The sequence below is a fragment of the Ursus americanus genome, chromosome 7 (assembly GCF_024610735.1).
Source record: "Ursus americanus isolate L20-20 chromosome 7, mUrsAme1.1.p, whole genome shotgun sequence".
Classification (NCBI taxonomy): Eukaryota; Metazoa; Chordata; class Mammalia; order Carnivora; family Ursidae; genus Ursus; species Ursus americanus.
The window spans coordinates 17,488,871-17,507,754 of NC_142133.1; the positions used below are offsets into that span (position 1 = coordinate 17,488,871).

The window sequence follows — 18,884 nt, forward strand, 5'->3', positions numbered from 1 at the left end:
AAGAGCCCAGTCATGGGCAAGTTTCTCTCAGTTCTAGAAATCAGGAGCCTGAGCACACATGCCACTTAATTCTCTCAATGAAAAACAGGGCCTTAAACACCAATTCACATTTCAGAAGTATCTTTATAATAAGAATTATGTTAGAACAGCATTTCTCAAGGTGTGTTCTATGGAACACGTATAATGATCCCAGAAAAAAGTAAGTTGGGGAATGCTGTGTGCTAAGTGCTAAATAACGGTTCTGAGAAGTTCTGCAACACAGAAACTTGTTAAACTTAACTCAGTTTCTCCCAACTCATTGATTATAGAATCTTGTCTCTATGGGCGTGTGTGTGTAGAACACCTATCAATAGCTCCCGGAATAGTATTCTGTGGAGCACCCTTTGGGAAATGCTGAGTTACTCTATTACAATGATTTTAAATGTTCACCATGAGCTCCTCCGTAGTTTTATGCCAGATGAGTTAATGAGTGACATACACTTGCACCTATTTCTAAACGTGCTTTTCCTTCTCATCTTCAAAGTTAGTAAATTTAGAATAATCTCTGCCACAGATTTCCCACAGTATCTTGAAATGGTGTGATTATGTAAGACATCATTAACACCAACCGGTGGTTTTATAATATAGTAATATAAGTCAGGGTTTTTTTTCTTAATTTTGGACCATCTGTTTATAAGCCTATGTGTTTGGGTCCAGTGATTTTTTTTCCCTATTGGTAAAATTAATGATGGGTGAGTGCCCTTGTGTGCACCCCTTTGGGACCTAAGGACTTATCTCTCCCAGGAGCTGGGAGTTGCCCTGTTGAAGAAAGCTGCCTTGCCCCAGGTCACACCGCCTTCTGTGGATGCAGGTGTATCAAGACCCTCTTGCCTTGGCTTGGGGTAATTCTGCAGCCCTCCTAGCTCCAGCACTCCTTGGGGATCCGCTGAAGCCTTGATAGCGACTGCATTGCAGCCCAACATCTTCCATCTGCTTCCTTCCCTCCCCCACAGGTGCCAACCCCAACAGCGCTCCCCAGTACACTTCCTGCACACCAGTCTCCATCTCAGAGACTGCATCTTGGAGACCCTGACTGGTCACACTAGGTATATAAGTATTATGTGTGACTGGAGTGCAGGTCAAGTACAATGGAGAATTCATTCATACCTATTTTCCTGTGCATGGGCTGTTGCAGTTTCCTATCGTTTTAAGAGGACAGCTCAAAATTCCATAACAAAGTCTCTGCTGCTTTAATAGCATTTACTGATTGCACATCACTTGGTGACAGTCGGTTTCAAAATGTTACTTTCCATTTCATAAATATTTATTGAGCAATTTCAAAGTGCCAGGTACCACCCTGGATGCTGGAGACACAAACGTGAACAAGAGACAGGTCCCTGTCCTCCCGAAGCATACCTTCTAGCGGGGGAACAAAAAATAATTTGTAAGCAGATAAAGAGTTTCCAAGAGGGACGGGTTCTAAGAAGAGAATAAAATAGGGGAACAAGATAGAGAATGATGGAGGGCTTCCTTATTCCACGTGGTCCAGGAGGAGGGCCTCTGTGAGGAGGTAACATTTGAGATGAGATGAAGAAGATGAGGGACGGGTAGATGGTCCAGCTGGTTAACTAGCTTGTAAACTAGTTCTTTTTTTTTTTTAAGATTTCATTTATTTATTTGACAGAGAGTGAGCACAAGTAGGGGGGCAGCAGGCAGAGGCAGAGGGAGAGGGAGAAGCCGGCTCCTTGCTGAGCGGGGAGCCCGATGCGGGAGCTTGATCCCAGGACCCTGGGATCATGACCTGAGCCGAAGGGGGATGCTTAACGACTGAGCCACCCAGGCGCCCCGTAAGCTAGTTCATTTTAATGAGATGATTTGGGGTGGGTTATAAACCTCAAGTGGGCCAGAGTCTACAGATATGATACTTGGGGGTATAATTGATCACATGTCTAGCCAGGACTCTAAAGGTCTTATCAATATATGTATTCTGTGTATTTTTTATAAACCCTCTGACTTAGAAGGGAGGAGAGTTTCAGTCCTCTTGAAGACTTTGCCCTAGAGGGAAGGATTTGGGGGGCTCTGTTGCCCAAAAGGAGAGCAGGCTGCTTCACTAGGAGCTAGCATGAGACGGTGGGGGCGCTGTGTCTGTGTCCAAAGGAGGAGGTGGCTGCCGGCAGTCCTTGCGTCATGCGCGAAGTAGGACTGAGCAGTGTGAGTGCTGTATGTTAATGCTGCCGTGTTTTGCTTTTGCATACAGGTCGAAATAGAAAAGAAGAGGATTAAAATCGATGGAGAAGACCCAGATAAAGCTGGTGACTGCGTAACTCAGTAGGATTAGTAAGAGTCAATGACGACCCACTTTTCAAATGTGTAATTCACAGAAACCGCACAAAGGTCTGCTTCTGTGTACTGGAAATGACTTCTGAATAGAGGGCTTAGGACAGGGCCAGTGGCCGTGTTCCGAGAAGTGAGGACCTGAAACCGAACTGCATATTTTATGCGCTCCAGGGGTTTCATCTAAAATGTGTCTACCATTTGTATGACGTTTTTACTTCCCATCAAAACTCAGAGTTTTAATGTGTTACGAGACAGCCAGCTTGGAGAAAGGGTTTTGGAGTTTTAATTACTCGGTGGCTGAGTGTTTTGCACTCTGGATCACGTGGGGGCCACATTTATCATCTTCCGGTCCCCAGCTCTTCTTGCTCTGTTAGCACCTCTCCTGGGGGGCGAGGCAGTCAAAGGGGAGACATAAGCCGAAATACTCAATCTTTCCTCTTGCCCATCTCTGGAATGTGGCTAGGTGTGGGGTGATGCCGAAACCACGGGCTAAAATGGAGATGTGGATATATCTGATTTTGAGTCATTTATCTTCCTGTGTGCTCTTACTACATTGGTGAGTAATCATCGACTGTGTTTGGTACCTGTCTTTCCTCCATGGTGTTACCATTTTCAAAATGTGTTTGTATTCGGGTGTGTGTTGCAGAGAAGCTATTTCTGTGGGTATGCATATTTTAGTACAAGTCACTAAGACATATTGCCTTTTGCTTGGAGAGATTCCTTTCAGAATGGAATGGTATTGGACACTAGTTAAAATATTTATGTATATTAGAGATGAATTTTTAAAATTCATGAATATTGTCTCCCAAAAGTACAGACTCTAAGAATGTATTTTTGATATAAGTATTATTTGTAATTAACACAAGCCTCTCGAGTAGAAGTCTAAATCATATTATGATTATTTTATGCTGGTTCTGCTATCATGCTATTTATGCTAATTCTGCTTACTTTAGAATATCTCTCTTTCAAAGATAAAGAAAATGAAAGACACTAGATTATTTTACCTGGATTTTTAAGAGGTGACGTTTCTATTCTTCAAAGTCAGGTAAATGCTTGGTTTCTAATAAAAAGCCAATGGCATTAGCAGTTATAATTCTGTTTATAATGTTCTTTCAATATTTACAGTAAAAGGTAAGACTTAAAATTTATGAATTCTATCTTCTACATATTTTTTAGTCCGGAAAAACAAAGTCCTCTTTGGGGGATTAATACACCTTCAATTTGTATTGAATCTTAAATGTGATTAGGAGGCATATTTCTCCATTTACCAGATTTGTTTTGAGTCAAAGCTGATGATATAATAATGTTCTTCCAAACAGCATTTATTTTTGGGCCCACAGACTTGATGTCATATGTTTTATTTAATGTTGTATTTACAGTCATTTTAATCTGTTCAGAAACAGATTAAAACACGCATCTGTGATGGTCTGTATCAACCAGTGGATTTCATTGCTCTTCATTATTTTACGTTAAAGACAAAGGGTGCAGAAGTCGGCTGTTAAGACGAATTGATCTTGTTCTTCTTAACTTCACTTGATGCATCGCTTGTAATGTTTGAGACTCACTGTGGATGCCTAGGAGGCTGAGTCTGTGTGTGTGTCATTAAAAAAAAAAATCCACTATCTTTCCCCATCATCTGGTGTGGCACGTTCTGGAGTGACCTCAGTCATGCTCAGAGCAACTATGGAGGCAGGCTAGACCTGTCGGCTGGGTTAACTACTGCCATTCCTTTTACATCTGTTTTATGGCATCCTGCCCATACAGACCTCAGTCTGATTCAGATGAACTTAATGAATATTTACACCTCCAAATAATTTCAGCAGAGGGTTCAGTGAATCACCCCTCACGTTCCACAGGTTGCCCCGTGTTGGTGGGTACCTCACTGCTGGGGTCATTTACCCCGAAGCCATCCAGCCTTCAGGAGCCTCTCAAGATTCCGTGTTGAAAATAGAGTAACAAAAGGCTGACTGAAGCCCAAATTGAGTTTCTGCAGCAATGCAAAGGTTGATAGCATGAACAGCGGGGTGCTACAGCATAATTGTTAATTTGCACATCTATTAGGGTCCTTAAATATTCATTACTTAGCATTAAATTAACATTCTGTGAAGGGAGGAGAGGCTTTTTAATACAATTCTTCTGACCTCAGAAATGGCAGAAGGTCAAATGTGACCATGGTCTAAGTGAAAAATCTGGTAGGGTTCATTTAGACTTACAAACTAAGAAGTAAAATTGCCTTTGCCAGAAAGTAAATGATCATCTTAAAACAACCACAAAAACCCCTGCTTTTGAGGTTGGGAAGGGAGGAAGGATGTGAGTGAAGGAGCAACTACTCCTTTCTAACATTTTAATTGAAGGACTTTAGATCCATCCTTAATGAGTCTGACCGTTTGGGGTCGGTCGTTCGATGGACGCAGTGGTGGAGAGCCAAGGAGTTGACCAGTCTGAGACTAGTTGTTCTGCTTTCGTTCTTCTGAGCTGGTTGCCTTACTAGTCAAAGGATCATATTAAGCATGTAAATGAATTTATGGCTTGATGGTTACCTGATCAATTGTACCGGTCTGAATTTAAGTACATTTCCTTTTTCTATGAGAATAAAAATAGTTGATCCATTAAAAATGTATAAAAATAATGGTTTTCCAGCACGTAAATAAAGGCTGGAATTTTTGACTTGATTTGTACATTAGACAGTTTTAGGGCTTTCCTTCATTCTGGAGCTGTCTTTATGATATAGCCCTTTTTCTTATAAATTCAGTTAGAAGGCCTTCCTTAATAATAACTAAGTATTATTATATCTTACTCTCAAATATGATTTTTATGTCATATCAATACAAATAGAAAACAGATTGAGCCTTAATAATCATGTAACAAAGTATTTTGTAGATTGCATATTGATTTTTTAAAATTAAAGATGTATTTCAAATGGTTCTTGCTGTGTGATGGACTTACATCTTTTGCTGCAAGGTCTGGGGCTATTTTTTTTTTCTTTTTAAGGTATGAAATCAATTTCAAGGATCTTCAACAATTGACTCTCTGTCAGGCAAATGTATACTGCTTCATTATTAAGAGTTCAGTGAACATGGCATCTTGGCACGTCCTGGAAAAATAATAACATCAGACTACCATCTGTGATGTTAAAGGATGATTTTTTAAAAAGAGGGTCTAGTCTTTACTCTCATAAAGCAATAATATGAGTATGTGCCCAAGGTTTTCGTTAACTCATTAGCTAATGAGGGAACTGGTAAGATGTTACCGCTGGCTTCAAGGACGATTCAAAGAGCAGAGACAGTTATAGGCAATAAGGATTCTGAAATCAATTTACAAATAGACGCAAAATGCGTCTATCCACAGGGCAATAATCAGTAATCAACTTACCCTACCTCTACACAATTTATTTGCATTTGTATGGACAAAGATCACATGCATTACTTTTTGTTTTCTAAAATTTACAGAGTTGGAAAATAAAGAAAACAAAAGGTATTGGTAACCTGAAAAAATAAGCTAATAGGGCACCTGCTGTCGAAAGTCTTCCCCAGTTTTTCCTGACAACCATACTGGAGGTTGTCTGCTGGAGAATCCTGAGGAATTTTCAAATGTTGGCAACTACTATTATAGAAATGATGTTCGTTTAATGCATTTTTTTTTCAGTTTAGAAAACAATTTTTATGCAATTGTACAGGATATATTTGAGATAAGGTGTGTGTTGGTTGGGGGGGGGAGGCCATAAAAGATGGGAAGATGTATCAGCTAAAACCAACTTAACAACCTCTCTACCTGCCCTTTTTGTAAGAAAGCTGCCACGTGTTGAGATTCAATTTTTATCTAGCTAGAGAAGTTAAATCTCAAAACTGCATCAGGAAATACACTTCATGGTGGCCGGTCATTGGGCACTGTGTTAGCTACTGCTGGATGAACAGGGCTAGTCTCTAGTTCTGCAGGGACAACAGAAGAATCAAATGGCATAAACCGATTATATTTGTAACCAGATTCCTCAAATTCCCATCAATCAGTTCTTTCCTGTTTTGTCTGAACTCCACCCAGACTACCCTGCCCGCTGTGTGTGTAGACACACCCTGCGGTGGCTAGATTGTGCTGTGTCTCTCAGACCCTCTTGGTGCCCTTACCCAGGCTTCCAAACCACAGGGCTGGGGGTATTTGATGGAACCATATGAAGTGGCCAATATTTAATCATTCTCAATGGCAATTTCATGGGGCTCAACCTCATTCCCTGCGTATTTTCCCGGTTTACACAAAACAAAAGATTTTTCTGATTATAATTGTGTTAATATGTTTCTGCTTAGTTAGAACTGGCAGCTAAATATGAATTTGACTGTATATCAATTTTTAAAGCAAGACAGGATTGCTAATCAGAAAGCAAATGGTTGAGTTCCAAAGAATACCTTATGTAAAAGCTGCAGGTACTATTCTGCCTTTAAAATCATGTCTGTCTACAAGGAAAAGGAAAATGGATTAGACTAGTTAGTTGCTCCATCTTTCAGAAGATTAAAGTTCATTTCTCAGAGATTTTCCAGGGATGAAATGCAAATCACCATTAACCTCTGGGCTTGCAATTTTACCCTCATTTATCCCTCCTCCCTGTTCCAGAACAGCCTGACAAACCTCAGGTGGGAGGACAGCATATTTAAATAATACGATTGTGTGTGTTGACATTTTCTTGAAAAGCCCATGTTGTACTACCCAGAATTGCTGTGAATTCCACGTAATGAAACTTGTGGTATACTTTTGAGACAGAAGAGGGCGCTCTCAGGCAGGCTGCTGCTCCCCGGAGTTAGAAGAAACCGCGTTTGAGTTTGGTGGTGCTTGTATTATGATTAATAAAAGATCTTGGGGGCATTTTGTAAAGCATTTCAAAGCATTGTGAGTCCAGTGGAGTATAATTAAAATTAATGCAGTAGACAAACAATTTAAGTATTCTTAATGCCCTGTCTAAAAATGCTGTTGAATACAATTTTACACATCCCAGAGATTTAAATACCATGCTTATCTCTAAACATTTCTAAGTACTAAAGAGACAAAAAAATGGTGCCTTCCTTCTCAACAGATTTCAAACAGTTTTTGTTTAATGAGAGTTAATAAACTCTAAATCTGCCTCCTGTAAAATATTTATAAAATATTACAAGGAATCCATCCTGTTTGACTTCTGTGCTTCCGGTTGTCATGTATCAACTTGCATGTGGTCTGTAGAAAGCTCTAGCCCAGGATTGTTACCTTTAGGTTCTGAGGTAAGCAAATACTTGCTTTCAGGAGAATATTCCATACCGCCTTGACTCCTGGACCAGCCTTCACCCTGTGTAGTCCTCAGAACCCAGTAATGAGCATGGTCTTTTCAAGACGGGCTCTGTCTTTCAGAAATCTTCCTGGATGGATGTTGTCATTCTCTTATAAAGTCTGTTAGAATAATATATTTCCAAATATTCTACGGCCTGAGTAAATGCATGAATGTGGCTAAACACGTCAGGCGTCCCCAGAGGCTCCTTCCACGCTCTGAAGTACAGAAGGCTTGCTTAACATTGGCTGCCTCAAGTGGTCACTTCGAATCACCTCAAAATGGTATGTGACCATTGTTCCAACTCATTGTCTTGCTGACTCTAATGTTTATTGTGTGCTTACTGTGTGCTTGCATTTTTCTAGGCGCTGGGGATAAGCAATCACCAAATAGCAAATTCCTGTTCTTGTAGCGGATATTTAATAGTGGAGGAAGCTGGACAATAAACAGATATTGTGCTGCAATCATTGCTGTGCGGGGGGGGGGGGGGAGCAACAGAGTGGCAGAAAATTGAAACCTATTTTAGATAGGTTGGCCGGGAAGTCCTCTCTGATGAGATGACATTCTAGCGGAGACCTGGAAGAAGTGAGGAAGCGAGTCACCAAGATCTCCCAGAGGAGGGTGTGTCCAGCAGAGGGAAATGCTGGGGCAGAGGCACTGAAACTGGAGTGTGCTTAGCCTCTCGGAGAAACAGAGGGCAGATGGCTGCTGGGTGGTGGGAGCAGATGAACAGGAAGATGGTTGGGAGAGAGATCAGAGAGGTTGTGGGTGGGTGAGGGAAGCAGATCACACAGGGCTCTGTGGTCTTTGGGAAGGACTTGGATTTTATTCTGAGTGAGACAGGGGCCCCAAGAAGGTTTGTGCAGATGAGTGACAGGAACTGAATTGCATGTTAAAATGATTCCATGGACGTAGAAGGGGGTAGTGGCAGAAGCAGCGTGTGGTTGGGAGGCTACCGCAGTAACCCAGGTGAGAGGTGATGGTGCCTGCGAGTGGTGATGGGGGAGGAAACATGGCTGGACACGTCTGAAATACAGAGCCAGTAGTGTGGGCTGACGGATTGGATCGGGCTCCCAGTGCGGTGTGGGGGTGGGGTGGGGACAAAACTGAGTCCCAGACTTTTGGCCTGAGCAACTGAAAAAAGGGCCCTGTCTTTTATGGAGAGAGGAAGAATGTCAACAGAGGAAATCTGGGGAGAAAGATCAGAAATAAATGCAAGTTTGGGTGTGTTGACTTGGAGATGCCTATCAGACAGACATCCAGGTGGGTACACCAGGCAGGAAAGAGGGTCGGACCAGAGATGGGACGTTTAGAGATGCTAGTACTCAAAGCTGTGAGACTGGGTGAGACCATCTAGGAGTGAGCATAGGGAGTAGAAGCAGTCTGAGCAGTGGGCTTTTAGACTCTAACGTTTAGAGGTCAGCAAAAACGAGGATGATCCCGTAAAGGAGATGGAGGAAGAGGAGCTAGCTAGACTAAGTGTAACCAGCTGCCTCGAATGCCGCTGATCCTATAAGCTGAGGAGTAAGAATTGGCCATTGCATTTAGTAGCATGGAACACATCTGTGATGTTGACAGACAACTCAAGTAGGAGTGGAGAGGTGAGTAGACAGCTCTTTTGAAGAACTTTGCTGTAAATAGAAACAATGGGACAGTGACTGGTGAGGATGAGATCTTTTTAACGCCCCTCCCCCCTTAAGACCAAAGTCTTGGTCTTAGTAGTGTCTGTAGTCTCCATCTTTTTTGTCATTGTTTTCTTAAATCTGATTGATGTTGACTATTGCTAAAATTTCCCCTCTCTTCCTCATTACCAGTACTTCTCAAAAATAATTCCTTGTCAACTCTCGGTCCCTTGTCATCTGAATCTCGCGTTGTTTCAAGCAGGTGCTTGGATGTGCCCACTTGCATTCTTCAGAGTTTCCATTAACTGTGTGTGTGGTGTTTCAAAATAAATTCAGCCGTTGCTTTAATCATCTCTTGCTTTGCTTTAAAATTTTTCTTGGTTGGGTTCCACCAGCCAATGTTATTTCATGTTGGTATGGAGATCTCACTTCAGATTTTGTTATGAAATTTAGAACAATTATGAACGAGTTGCTGGTTTCACAATCTTGTGAACACCCACCAAATTCCTCTCAAGTCCCCGCAGGATGAAAACAACACAACTATTTATTCAGTAGTTTTTATATTTACCCAACAGTTTGTACTTTGGTTGTGTGTTACAGTCTGGTATAATAACACTCTATGTAAATAGTTGTCCAGTAACTAATACATGAATTTTAATAATACAGAAATATCTGCAGTAGGTACAATCTAGGCAACTGCTAATTTAATGTTTTATTTGCTTAATTCTTCGATTTTAAAATAATTAATGATTAAGATAGAAGAATAAACTTCAATTTTAAAGGTCCTGTTACTCAAATACAATAAATATTTCATGTGTGAAGTAACCAAACAAAAACTTCCTAAGCAAAAATATTACATCCTGCCATATACACTCTGTTTCACTCTTTTATTTTTACTTATTTATTTTCTAAGTTTATCTCTTTATTTTTAAGTAATCTCCACACCCCATGTGGGGCTCGAACTCACAACCCTGAGATTAAGAGTCTTATGCTCTACTGACTGAGCCAGTGGCGGGGAGGAGGGGTGTCCCACTGTTTTACTCTTCTAAATTTAAAGACACAAATAGCAACTCCAAATGGTCACACAGAATGACAAAAACGAAGTAACTCAAGTTTTATTTCTTCATCTTCGCGATCACCGTTGATTGTGGATGGATGGCTTACACCGTGGGATCTGTAATGCCAAAGGGAGTGAAGACAGGAATGCATCCGAAGCAAGTATGAACGACTCTGGACCATTATGAATTCCCCAAATGAGTATGGATATCTGAGTCCACATGTGTCCTGGGTCCAACTGTATACCTGGAGGGTTTTCAGATGAACTATGTAGACTACAAAGTTCCTTAAACCCTGAGACGTTAGTAGGCACCGATTTGACGTTTACGTAGGTATTATTAAAACCCCACAGTAATTGCAGGAATTGTTTAGAACACTATACCCACAAAGAGTTGGGGTGGGGGTGTTTTATCTCAGACATTGCTTTGGATTGCCAGCACGTGGTGATAAGAGCAAGCAGACCGACTTCCTCGTTTTCCTTCTTGTTTGTAAGTTTTCTACAGGCAATGCCCATGCCATTGCCCGCACCCAGGACCGACCGCCCCCCTCTCACCCTTGCTATACCCTGGGTGGGGGATATCTGTGTGTTGGCAGTGATCCAGCAGCAAAAGGAAAATGGATGATGCCAAAGACAGAGAGAAAGAGAGAATCGCTAGGATCATATCCCCGAGTAGACAGAGGGGATGGTCTTTCAGGTGCTAGTGAGGGAGGCCTGATTTGGGTAAGGGGGCATGCACAGTTCACCCGTTGCAATAGGAGGGAAGGCAGAGCGACTGGGTACAGAGGCAAGCAGGCCTATTATTTTTTAGTTTCTTTTCCAGAAATGCAATTGCATTCAGAAGCTTTTCACCCTCCCACAGAGGGTGGGTGTCTTGGACTCCCTTTAAGGGCACTTTAGGACTGACTAATTTTTTTCTTGAAGAGTTGGGTTGTATATTTCAATTTATGTGTTCTTTACTGGTAGTAATGCTTGGATATCAACTATACTGTCCCAAATGGGAAATCCTTGTGATTTTGGAATTGAAGATTATTACCGCCCCCCCCCCCCCCAGCAGAATAGTTGTTCTGATTGGGGAAACCCAGTTGCAAACATTGTAGAATTACTCCTTTTCTGCGCCCCGTCTCTGAGAGAGATGCTGGAGGTCTGTGAGTGGCTGCGTGGGGACGGGAGATGGCGCCAGCAGCCTCGCTTGGCCTTTCCTGTGGGGCTTTATTTTGATATTTTCACACTGTTCAGAGAGAATTCCACCCAAAGGTCCTCAAGTGCCATGAAAAGGACAAGGAAAGAGCATCTTTGAACAGTGGCATTGTTAAATGCCAAGAGCCTGCCTCTCCAGTGGATAATTTTGAGACCTCCTGAAACACTTTTCAAAGGCTTTGCTAAGTACTCATTGTGGAAAAGGACAAATTCTATATTAAACTCACGCTGGGACCAGAAGTGGCCTTGGGTAAGATTGTGAACGAGATGATGTTTGTTGCCCTCTTTTTATTGCCCTTTCCCTGTCAGTAGATCTCCACCCCCTTCCGGGAAACTTGCTGAAGTCTCTTGGGGTCTTCCTCCTTGCTTCCTCTTTGCCTCCTGTGATTGAGCACCAGGAAAGGACACACATCAGTAACTTTGATCTGTTCCTCCTGTGGACACGGCCTCTGCTGCAGGCTTTTCTTTCTTTCTTTCTTTCTTTCTTTCTTTCTTTCTTTCTTTCTTTCTTTCTCTCTTTCAGGATTTTATTTGTTTGTTTGACAGAGACTGGGGGAGAGAGTAAAAGTGAGCACAAGCAGGGGGAGCAGCAGAGGGAGAGGGAGAAGCAGACTCCCCACTGGGCAGGGAGCCAGATGCGGGGCTCCATCCCAGGACTCTGGGATCGTGACCTGAGCCGAAGGCAGACACTTAACCGACTGAGCCACGCAGGCGCCCCAATTCTTCCTTCTCCACAGACTTGTAACTGTTCCTCTGATTCTAGTGGCTGTCCTCCAGTCCAGGCCCCATGCTGCCATCAGTGGGGAGCACCCAATCTGACACTGACCAGCCAGCCTTAGCTTTGCCTAAACTTGTCTTATTCTCCGTCCTGTGGCCAAACCGACCTGCTCTCATTTCCTCAAACCCACCACATCCTCCCTCATGGCCCCAGCGTCGGCTTGTACAGCGCCCTCTCCCTGGGACACTCTTCCTTTATCCCTGGCTCATTCCACAGTCTAAGTTGAGGGGTCCTACTCCAGGAAGCCTTCCTGATTCTCCCCTTTCAAATTAGGTGCTCCTCATGAGTAATTTTTAGTACTAATTTCGTTACTTTGTAATTGCTTGCATATTTTTCTTTCCTCTCTCCCCATCTAGGATTTTGTTTGGGACGACTCCGCCTACAGTAATTTCCCATTTTCTGGGAGGAAGCCTGAAGACAGGGGTGGTGGTAGGTGATGGTTGTATCAGTGTCAATGCTATGGTACTGATCCCTTAGCCAGAGTTTATGACCTATATGTAAAATAAAAAATATTGAGTGAATGAATTGAGATCGTCACTACTTCTCCTATGGATAGTTTCATTTTTGGTCCCTATTCCCTACCCCACCCCCCCAATAGAAGAGAACTTCTGTTTTATAGCAGTTTAATGATAAAATCAAATTGATAACGTTTAATGAATGTTTTCTGCAGTGAAAGTACTATGCTAGGAACTCAGGGGGCATATAGGGATAATAATATACAGCCTCAGTCCTCAAGAAATTTAAAGTCTATCACACTTACAAATATACTTTTTTATAATAAACACACATATATCTTCAAGGGGCTGAAAAAAATAAAGTGTTTGTTTTAAAATTTGATTTAATCTTATTTTTGAAAGCTGCTGAAAATGAAGAGGAAGCACCTTTAGGCTTTTAGCGTCTACTCTGTGCCAGGGGTCACGTTTTCTCATCTAATACCCAACATCCAGTAAAGTGGTACTTTCGTGTGAAATGAGTGTATCTGTCTTTTGTTAAACATATTTTGGAACCATTTGGTAGCTTCAGAAGGTTTTCCCCCCTGTATTTGAAACAACACGAGGCACTTAATTTCCTGGACCTGCCCCATAAGGATAAAATGCAATTCTAATTTAAAATGAAGAGTTACTGTTTAGTGAGTACAGAGTTTCAGTTCTGCAGTATGAAAAGACTTACAGAGATGGATGGTTGCACAACAACGTGGATGGACTTAATGCCACTGAACTGTGCACTTAAAAATGGTTAAGATGAGAGGCACCTGGGTGGCTCAGTTGGTTAAGTGTCTGGCTTTTGGTTTTGGCTCAGGGCATGATCCCAGGGTCATGTGATCCAGCCCCATGCCCGGCTCTGCGCTCAGTGGGATGATGTCTGCTTGAGATTCTCTTCCCTCTGCCTCTCCCCGCATCTCATTCAGCCTCGCACTCTCTCCTTCTCTAAAATAAATAAATAAATAAATTCTTTGAAAAAATGGTTAAGATGGCAAATTTTTGGTATGTGTATTTTACCATAATTTTAAAAAATTAGGTCCACCCTAGAGAAGAGAGCCTCCCTTGATTCCTTGATTCCTTCTAACAGCTTTCTTGATGACTAGATCTCATAAAATTCACCTGTTTTAAGTGTACAGTCAAGATTTTTAGTGCATTCACAGCATCGTATAACCATCACCCACAGTCAATTTTAGACCGCTTCCATCTCCCCCCAAAACTTCCTTGAGCCTGTTTTCAGTCTCTTCTTCTTCTTCTTCTTCTTCTTCTTCTTCTTCTCCTTCTCCTTCTTCTTCTTCTTCTTCTAAAGATTTTATTTATTTATTTGAAAGAGAGAGAGCACGAATGGAGGAGGGTGGGGAGGGGGAGAAGCACACTCCCTGCTGAGCTGGGAGCCTGAGGAGAGGCTCCATCCCAGGACCACGAGATCATGACCTGAGCGGAAGTCAGAGGCTTAACTGACTGAACCACCCAGGCACCCCTTCAGTCACTTCCTATTTTCATCCCAGCCCCAGGCAACCACTAATCTAATTTCTGTCTCTGGACATTTCACATAAATAGATTTAAACAATGTAAGTGTTTTGTCTCTGGCTTCTTTAACTTAGTATCATGTTTTTGAGGCTCATCGATATTGTGTATCTGTGTTCATCCGGGTTCATGCATGTATCAGTGCTTCATTCCTTTTTATTGTCAAATAGTATTCTGTTGTGTGGCTATACCATATTTTATTTACCTATTTCTCATTTGATAGGCATTTGGGCTTTCCCCACTTTTTTGCTGTTATCAATAGTGCTGCTATGAACATTCATGTATCAGTGTTTGTGTGGACATGTTTTCATTTCTCTAGGGTATGAGTGGAATGGCTGGGTCATGTGGTAAATTTATATATAACTTTTCAAGAAACTGCCAAAACTATTTTCCAAAGTAGCTACACCATTTACACTTCGTGTTCTTGCCAACACTGGTCTGTGCTTGTCTTTTTCTGTTTCTTCCCTCTGCTCTTTATTTCTCTTTTCTTTTCCTGCCTTCCTGTTGGTTACTTGTGCAATTTTTTAGAATTCCATTTTGATTTATCTATAGTATTTTTGAATGTATTTCTTTGTGTAGCTTTTGTTAGTGGTTGCTGTGGGTATTACACTCTACATATATAATTTATCCATCAACATTTTTCCAGGTCCAGTGAACTGAAGAAACCTTATCTTCCTCTGTCCACCTCCACTGGTAATAGAATTTGAGAACTATACGAGGCAATGTTACAATTTTTGCCTCAACTGTCAAACACACTCAAAAGGTCAAGAGAAGGAAAAGTCTATTACATTTAGCCATTTTTTACTTTTCTTTCTCTCTTCTTTCTCTTTCTTTCTTTTCTTTCTTTCTTTCTTTCTTTCTTTCTTTCTTTCTTTCTTTCTTTCTCTCTTTCTCTTATATTCTGCCTCTTAGCATTTCCTTTCTATTTCAAGAACTCCCTTTAGCCATTCTTTTAGGGTAGTTTTGCTGGTGGTAAATAATCTTAGTTTTTTTTCATTTGAGAATATTTTGATTTTCCTTTTTTCCCTGAATGATATTATCACTGCGTTTGGGATTGTGAGTTGACAGTTCTTTCAGCCCACTTCCTTCTGGCCTTTATGATTCTTGACGAGAAAGACACATATTTGAATTGTCTATTTTTCTCTTTGTTGTTCAAATTGGGCTGTTGTTCTATTTTCAAGTTCACTGATTCTTTCCTTTGTCCCCTCCCTTCTGCTCCTGAGCCTTGTATCAGTTTCCTAGGGCTGCAGATGAACTCAACAGACTACAATGAACTGAAAGTTGAAATAACAGGAATTAATTGTCTCCATTTGAAGCTTGGCTAGAAGTTTGAAATCAGGGTGTTGACACAGCCATACTACCTCTGAAACCTGTAGGGGAGAATTTCTTCCTAGCGTTTTCTAGCTTCTGGTGTTTGCTGACAGTCGTTGGTGTTCCTGGTTTGTAAATGCATCCCTCCAATATCTGCCTCTGTTGTCACGTGGCTGTTTTCTTTCTGTGTGTCTTTGTCCTGCTCTTGAAAGGAGATCTCTTAAAAGGATCTTAACTAATTCCACCTGCAACGACTTTATTTCCAAATAAGGTCACATTCTGAGGTACAGTGGGTTTGGACTTCCACGTATTTTTTGGGGAGCTATAATTCAACTCATAACAAGCCTATCCATAGAGTTTTTTATTTTGGTTATTCTATTTTTTGGTCATAAAATTTCCATTTGGTTCTCCTTTAGGTCTTCTATTTCTTTGTGGAGACCTTCAATGTTTTCATTTTGTGAAATTCATTTCATTTCATTTCATTTCATTTCATTTCATTTCATGTCATAAGTGGTCATTAAATTGCTCACTTAATTGCTCATCAAAGCAGTTTTAGGAAGACTGCTTTAAAATCCTTGTCAGAAAATTCCAACACCTTAGTCATCTCTGTGTTGGTGTCTACTAATTGTCTTTTCTCAGTCAAGTTGAGATTTTCCTGGTTCTTGGTTTGACGGATGATTTTCAGTTGCTTGCTGAACATTTTGGTTATTATGAGACTGGATCTTCTTGAAATCTGTTTTGGCAGGTCTCCTGTGACACCAGGTCAGTGGGGGAAGGTGAGAGTGCCATCCTGCTATTGAAAGGTGGAGGGGAAGGGCCTGTTCTCCACTCAGCCTCTGTTGACACCACAAGGGAGGGAGGAGCTCTCATTACTGTTGGGTTGAGTAGTAGTTCAGGCTCCCCACCAGGCTTCCACTGACATCACCCTGGCTGAGATAGGGAGCGGTGCTTTGTTGCTCCTTCTCACATGGCCTCCATTGGCGCTGCAAGGGGCAGGTCCCACTATTGCCAGCAGGGCCTTCTCTGACACAACCCCAGTGGGTGGTAGGGTGTCTCATTATAGCTGGGTGGAGTGCAAGTCCAAGCATCTCATGTGGTCTCCAGTGACATTGTGGGAATGGCTGCACCTCATTACATGTGGGCAAGAGTAGAAGTCTAAACTCCCTACTTTGCCTTTGCTGACAGGTGTGGGGTGGAGCCAATCTTTTCTATGTGTTTGACTGCAGTGGAGGAGTGGTGTTTAAGAATTTCCTGTCTTGCTGCCCCTTTCCTGATACTTCGGCTAGATAGAGAAGGCTTTCGTGCTTTTTTTTTGTCTGTGACAATTGGTGTTTCTGAGTTGTCCACTTCACCAGCACCCAGTTTGGGATACATGAGGCAAAAAGAAACCAGGGAATTCACTGCTGTGCCATTCTCTGGGTTGTAAAGTCCCTAACTGGTCTGGGCTCTTCTCTTTGCCATTCAGGGTCTTCTTATGTTTGTTTTATATATACTATCCAGAGTTTTTTTTTTTTTTAATTAAAGATTTTATTTATTTATTTGGCAGAGAGAGAGACAGCCAGCGAGAGAGGGAACACAAGCAGGGGGAGTGGGAGAGGAAGAAGCAGGCTCCTAGCAGAGCAGCCTAATGTGGGACTCGATCCCAGAGCACTGGGATCACGCCCTGAGCCGAAGGCAGACGCTTAACAACTGCGCCACCCTGAGCCGAAGGCAGACGCTTAACAACTGCGCCACCCAGGCGCCCCTATCCAGAGGTCTTTAAAGCTATATTTAGCAGGAGGAATAGGAGGAATTGTGTCTACTCCATGTTTTCCCTGCCCCTCCTGATATTTGAAGCACCTAAGGAAACAATACAGAATATTCAAGATGCTGCCATTTACGTCTTATAAAATGAGACAAATTATGAAGAAAAGTACAGTTATTGTGGGAACAAAGCTAGTTTTTTTTCTCTCCAAATCATAGCCTTAAGTTCAGTTTTATTCGTCTTTACTTCTATCTTCTCTAAGTAGAAATTTAGGTTGGAAAATTAACTGGAGACAATGGACATTATCCTTGCTAATATTTCATGTTCATGTATGATTATACACATTGTGATTTAAAGAATGAAAATGGAATCATTTGTTAGCTAGGAAATACTGAATCCTTATCAGACCCTGATGAGAACGTTGAAAAAGTAGCCATGGGGAAAATTGTGTTTGAAGTCATCCTCCACACTTTCGGTGAGTTAATTATAATCACTAATTTTCATATGTACACAATGTATACATCTCTTTAATATTAAAACATTTTGAAAGAGGCAGTAATGTGATCATTAAGAATGTTCCACTCTGTGATAAGAGCACCAGTTGGCCATAGCGTTGTGGCACAGTTATTTTAACTGAAACCCTGTTGAGGTGGGGAGGGGGAATTCATCACGGTGAAGCAATATCTGATGTTCAAATACTGTAAGTTGATTTTGGATTACAAAATGGAAAATGTTACAAAAGTACAGAATGTAAATAAATCAGAACTACCAACATTGTACCATTTCAAAGTTACAAGGTGAGGCAAGATTATCTGCATTTTCATTTCCTGGAAGATGTGAAGGATGAAACAGGCAGAGAAAAACAATACTGCTGGCTTTAGTGCACTGGTTGCAAAATGTTCAGAAATTAATTACGAGTATTTGCTGCCTTAAGCCCTATGCCCCTAGACTAACTTGTATTTTTCGTTACTGATTAAATATATTATTTAGAGTCTATACAGTTACTGAAGTACCCTGTATTTGACTGTAAAATTTAATATGTAAAAGATAGTGGTCTGTCTCCGAAATACCTTTTTTTTTAAAAAAAGTTCTCACTCAGAGAAAGGACTTCACAGATCCGGCCTTTTCTCACAATAAGCAAAGTGAAATTGTTTCTTTACTATTGTGGTAGTATCACTGAGATTTCCAGGCAAAAATAATGAGAATATACAGAATACAAAGAAATTAGTCCGATTATTAGATTTGTTTAAATGTTACAAAACTTGTGTGTGTTATAAATGAAATATGATATCGTATAGTCCATAAACAAAGCAGGGGAAAATGAAAATCTGATGCTCTGAATTGTGACGGGCAGCTGGAGGAGAGTTTTGTGGTCTGCTGCAGGTGTAATTTCAAAGAACTGAGTGTTCAAAGAGGGACCAAAGCTCAGCATTCCTTTTTTATTTTCTATTTACTAACACAAAAACAGTCACTGAAGACTGCCTCACGGAAGCTTTGGGATCTTGAAATTTCACTTTTAGCATCAAAAGTGTTTTGTGTATGCAACACACTTCCCTGATGGGTTTGAAA

General features: G+C 41.3%; 1 protein-coding gene across 3 annotated transcripts in view; it reads left to right on the top strand.

Moving 5' to 3' along the window:
* STON1 (stonin 1) overlaps positions 1-5,241 on the top strand; it is a 47,695-nt gene extending 42,454 nt beyond the window's left edge. For all 3 annotated transcript variants that reach the window (XM_045787952.2, XM_045787953.2, XM_045787954.2), the window contains one exon: positions 2,237-5,241. In XM_045787952.2, coding sequence (XP_045643908.1) covers positions 2,237-2,311 — 75 coding nt within the window. In that variant the 3' untranslated portion in view covers positions 2,312-5,241. The remainder of the gene's footprint in view (positions 1-2,236) is intronic.
* The last annotated feature ends 13,643 nt before the right edge of the window (positions 5,242-18,884 follow it).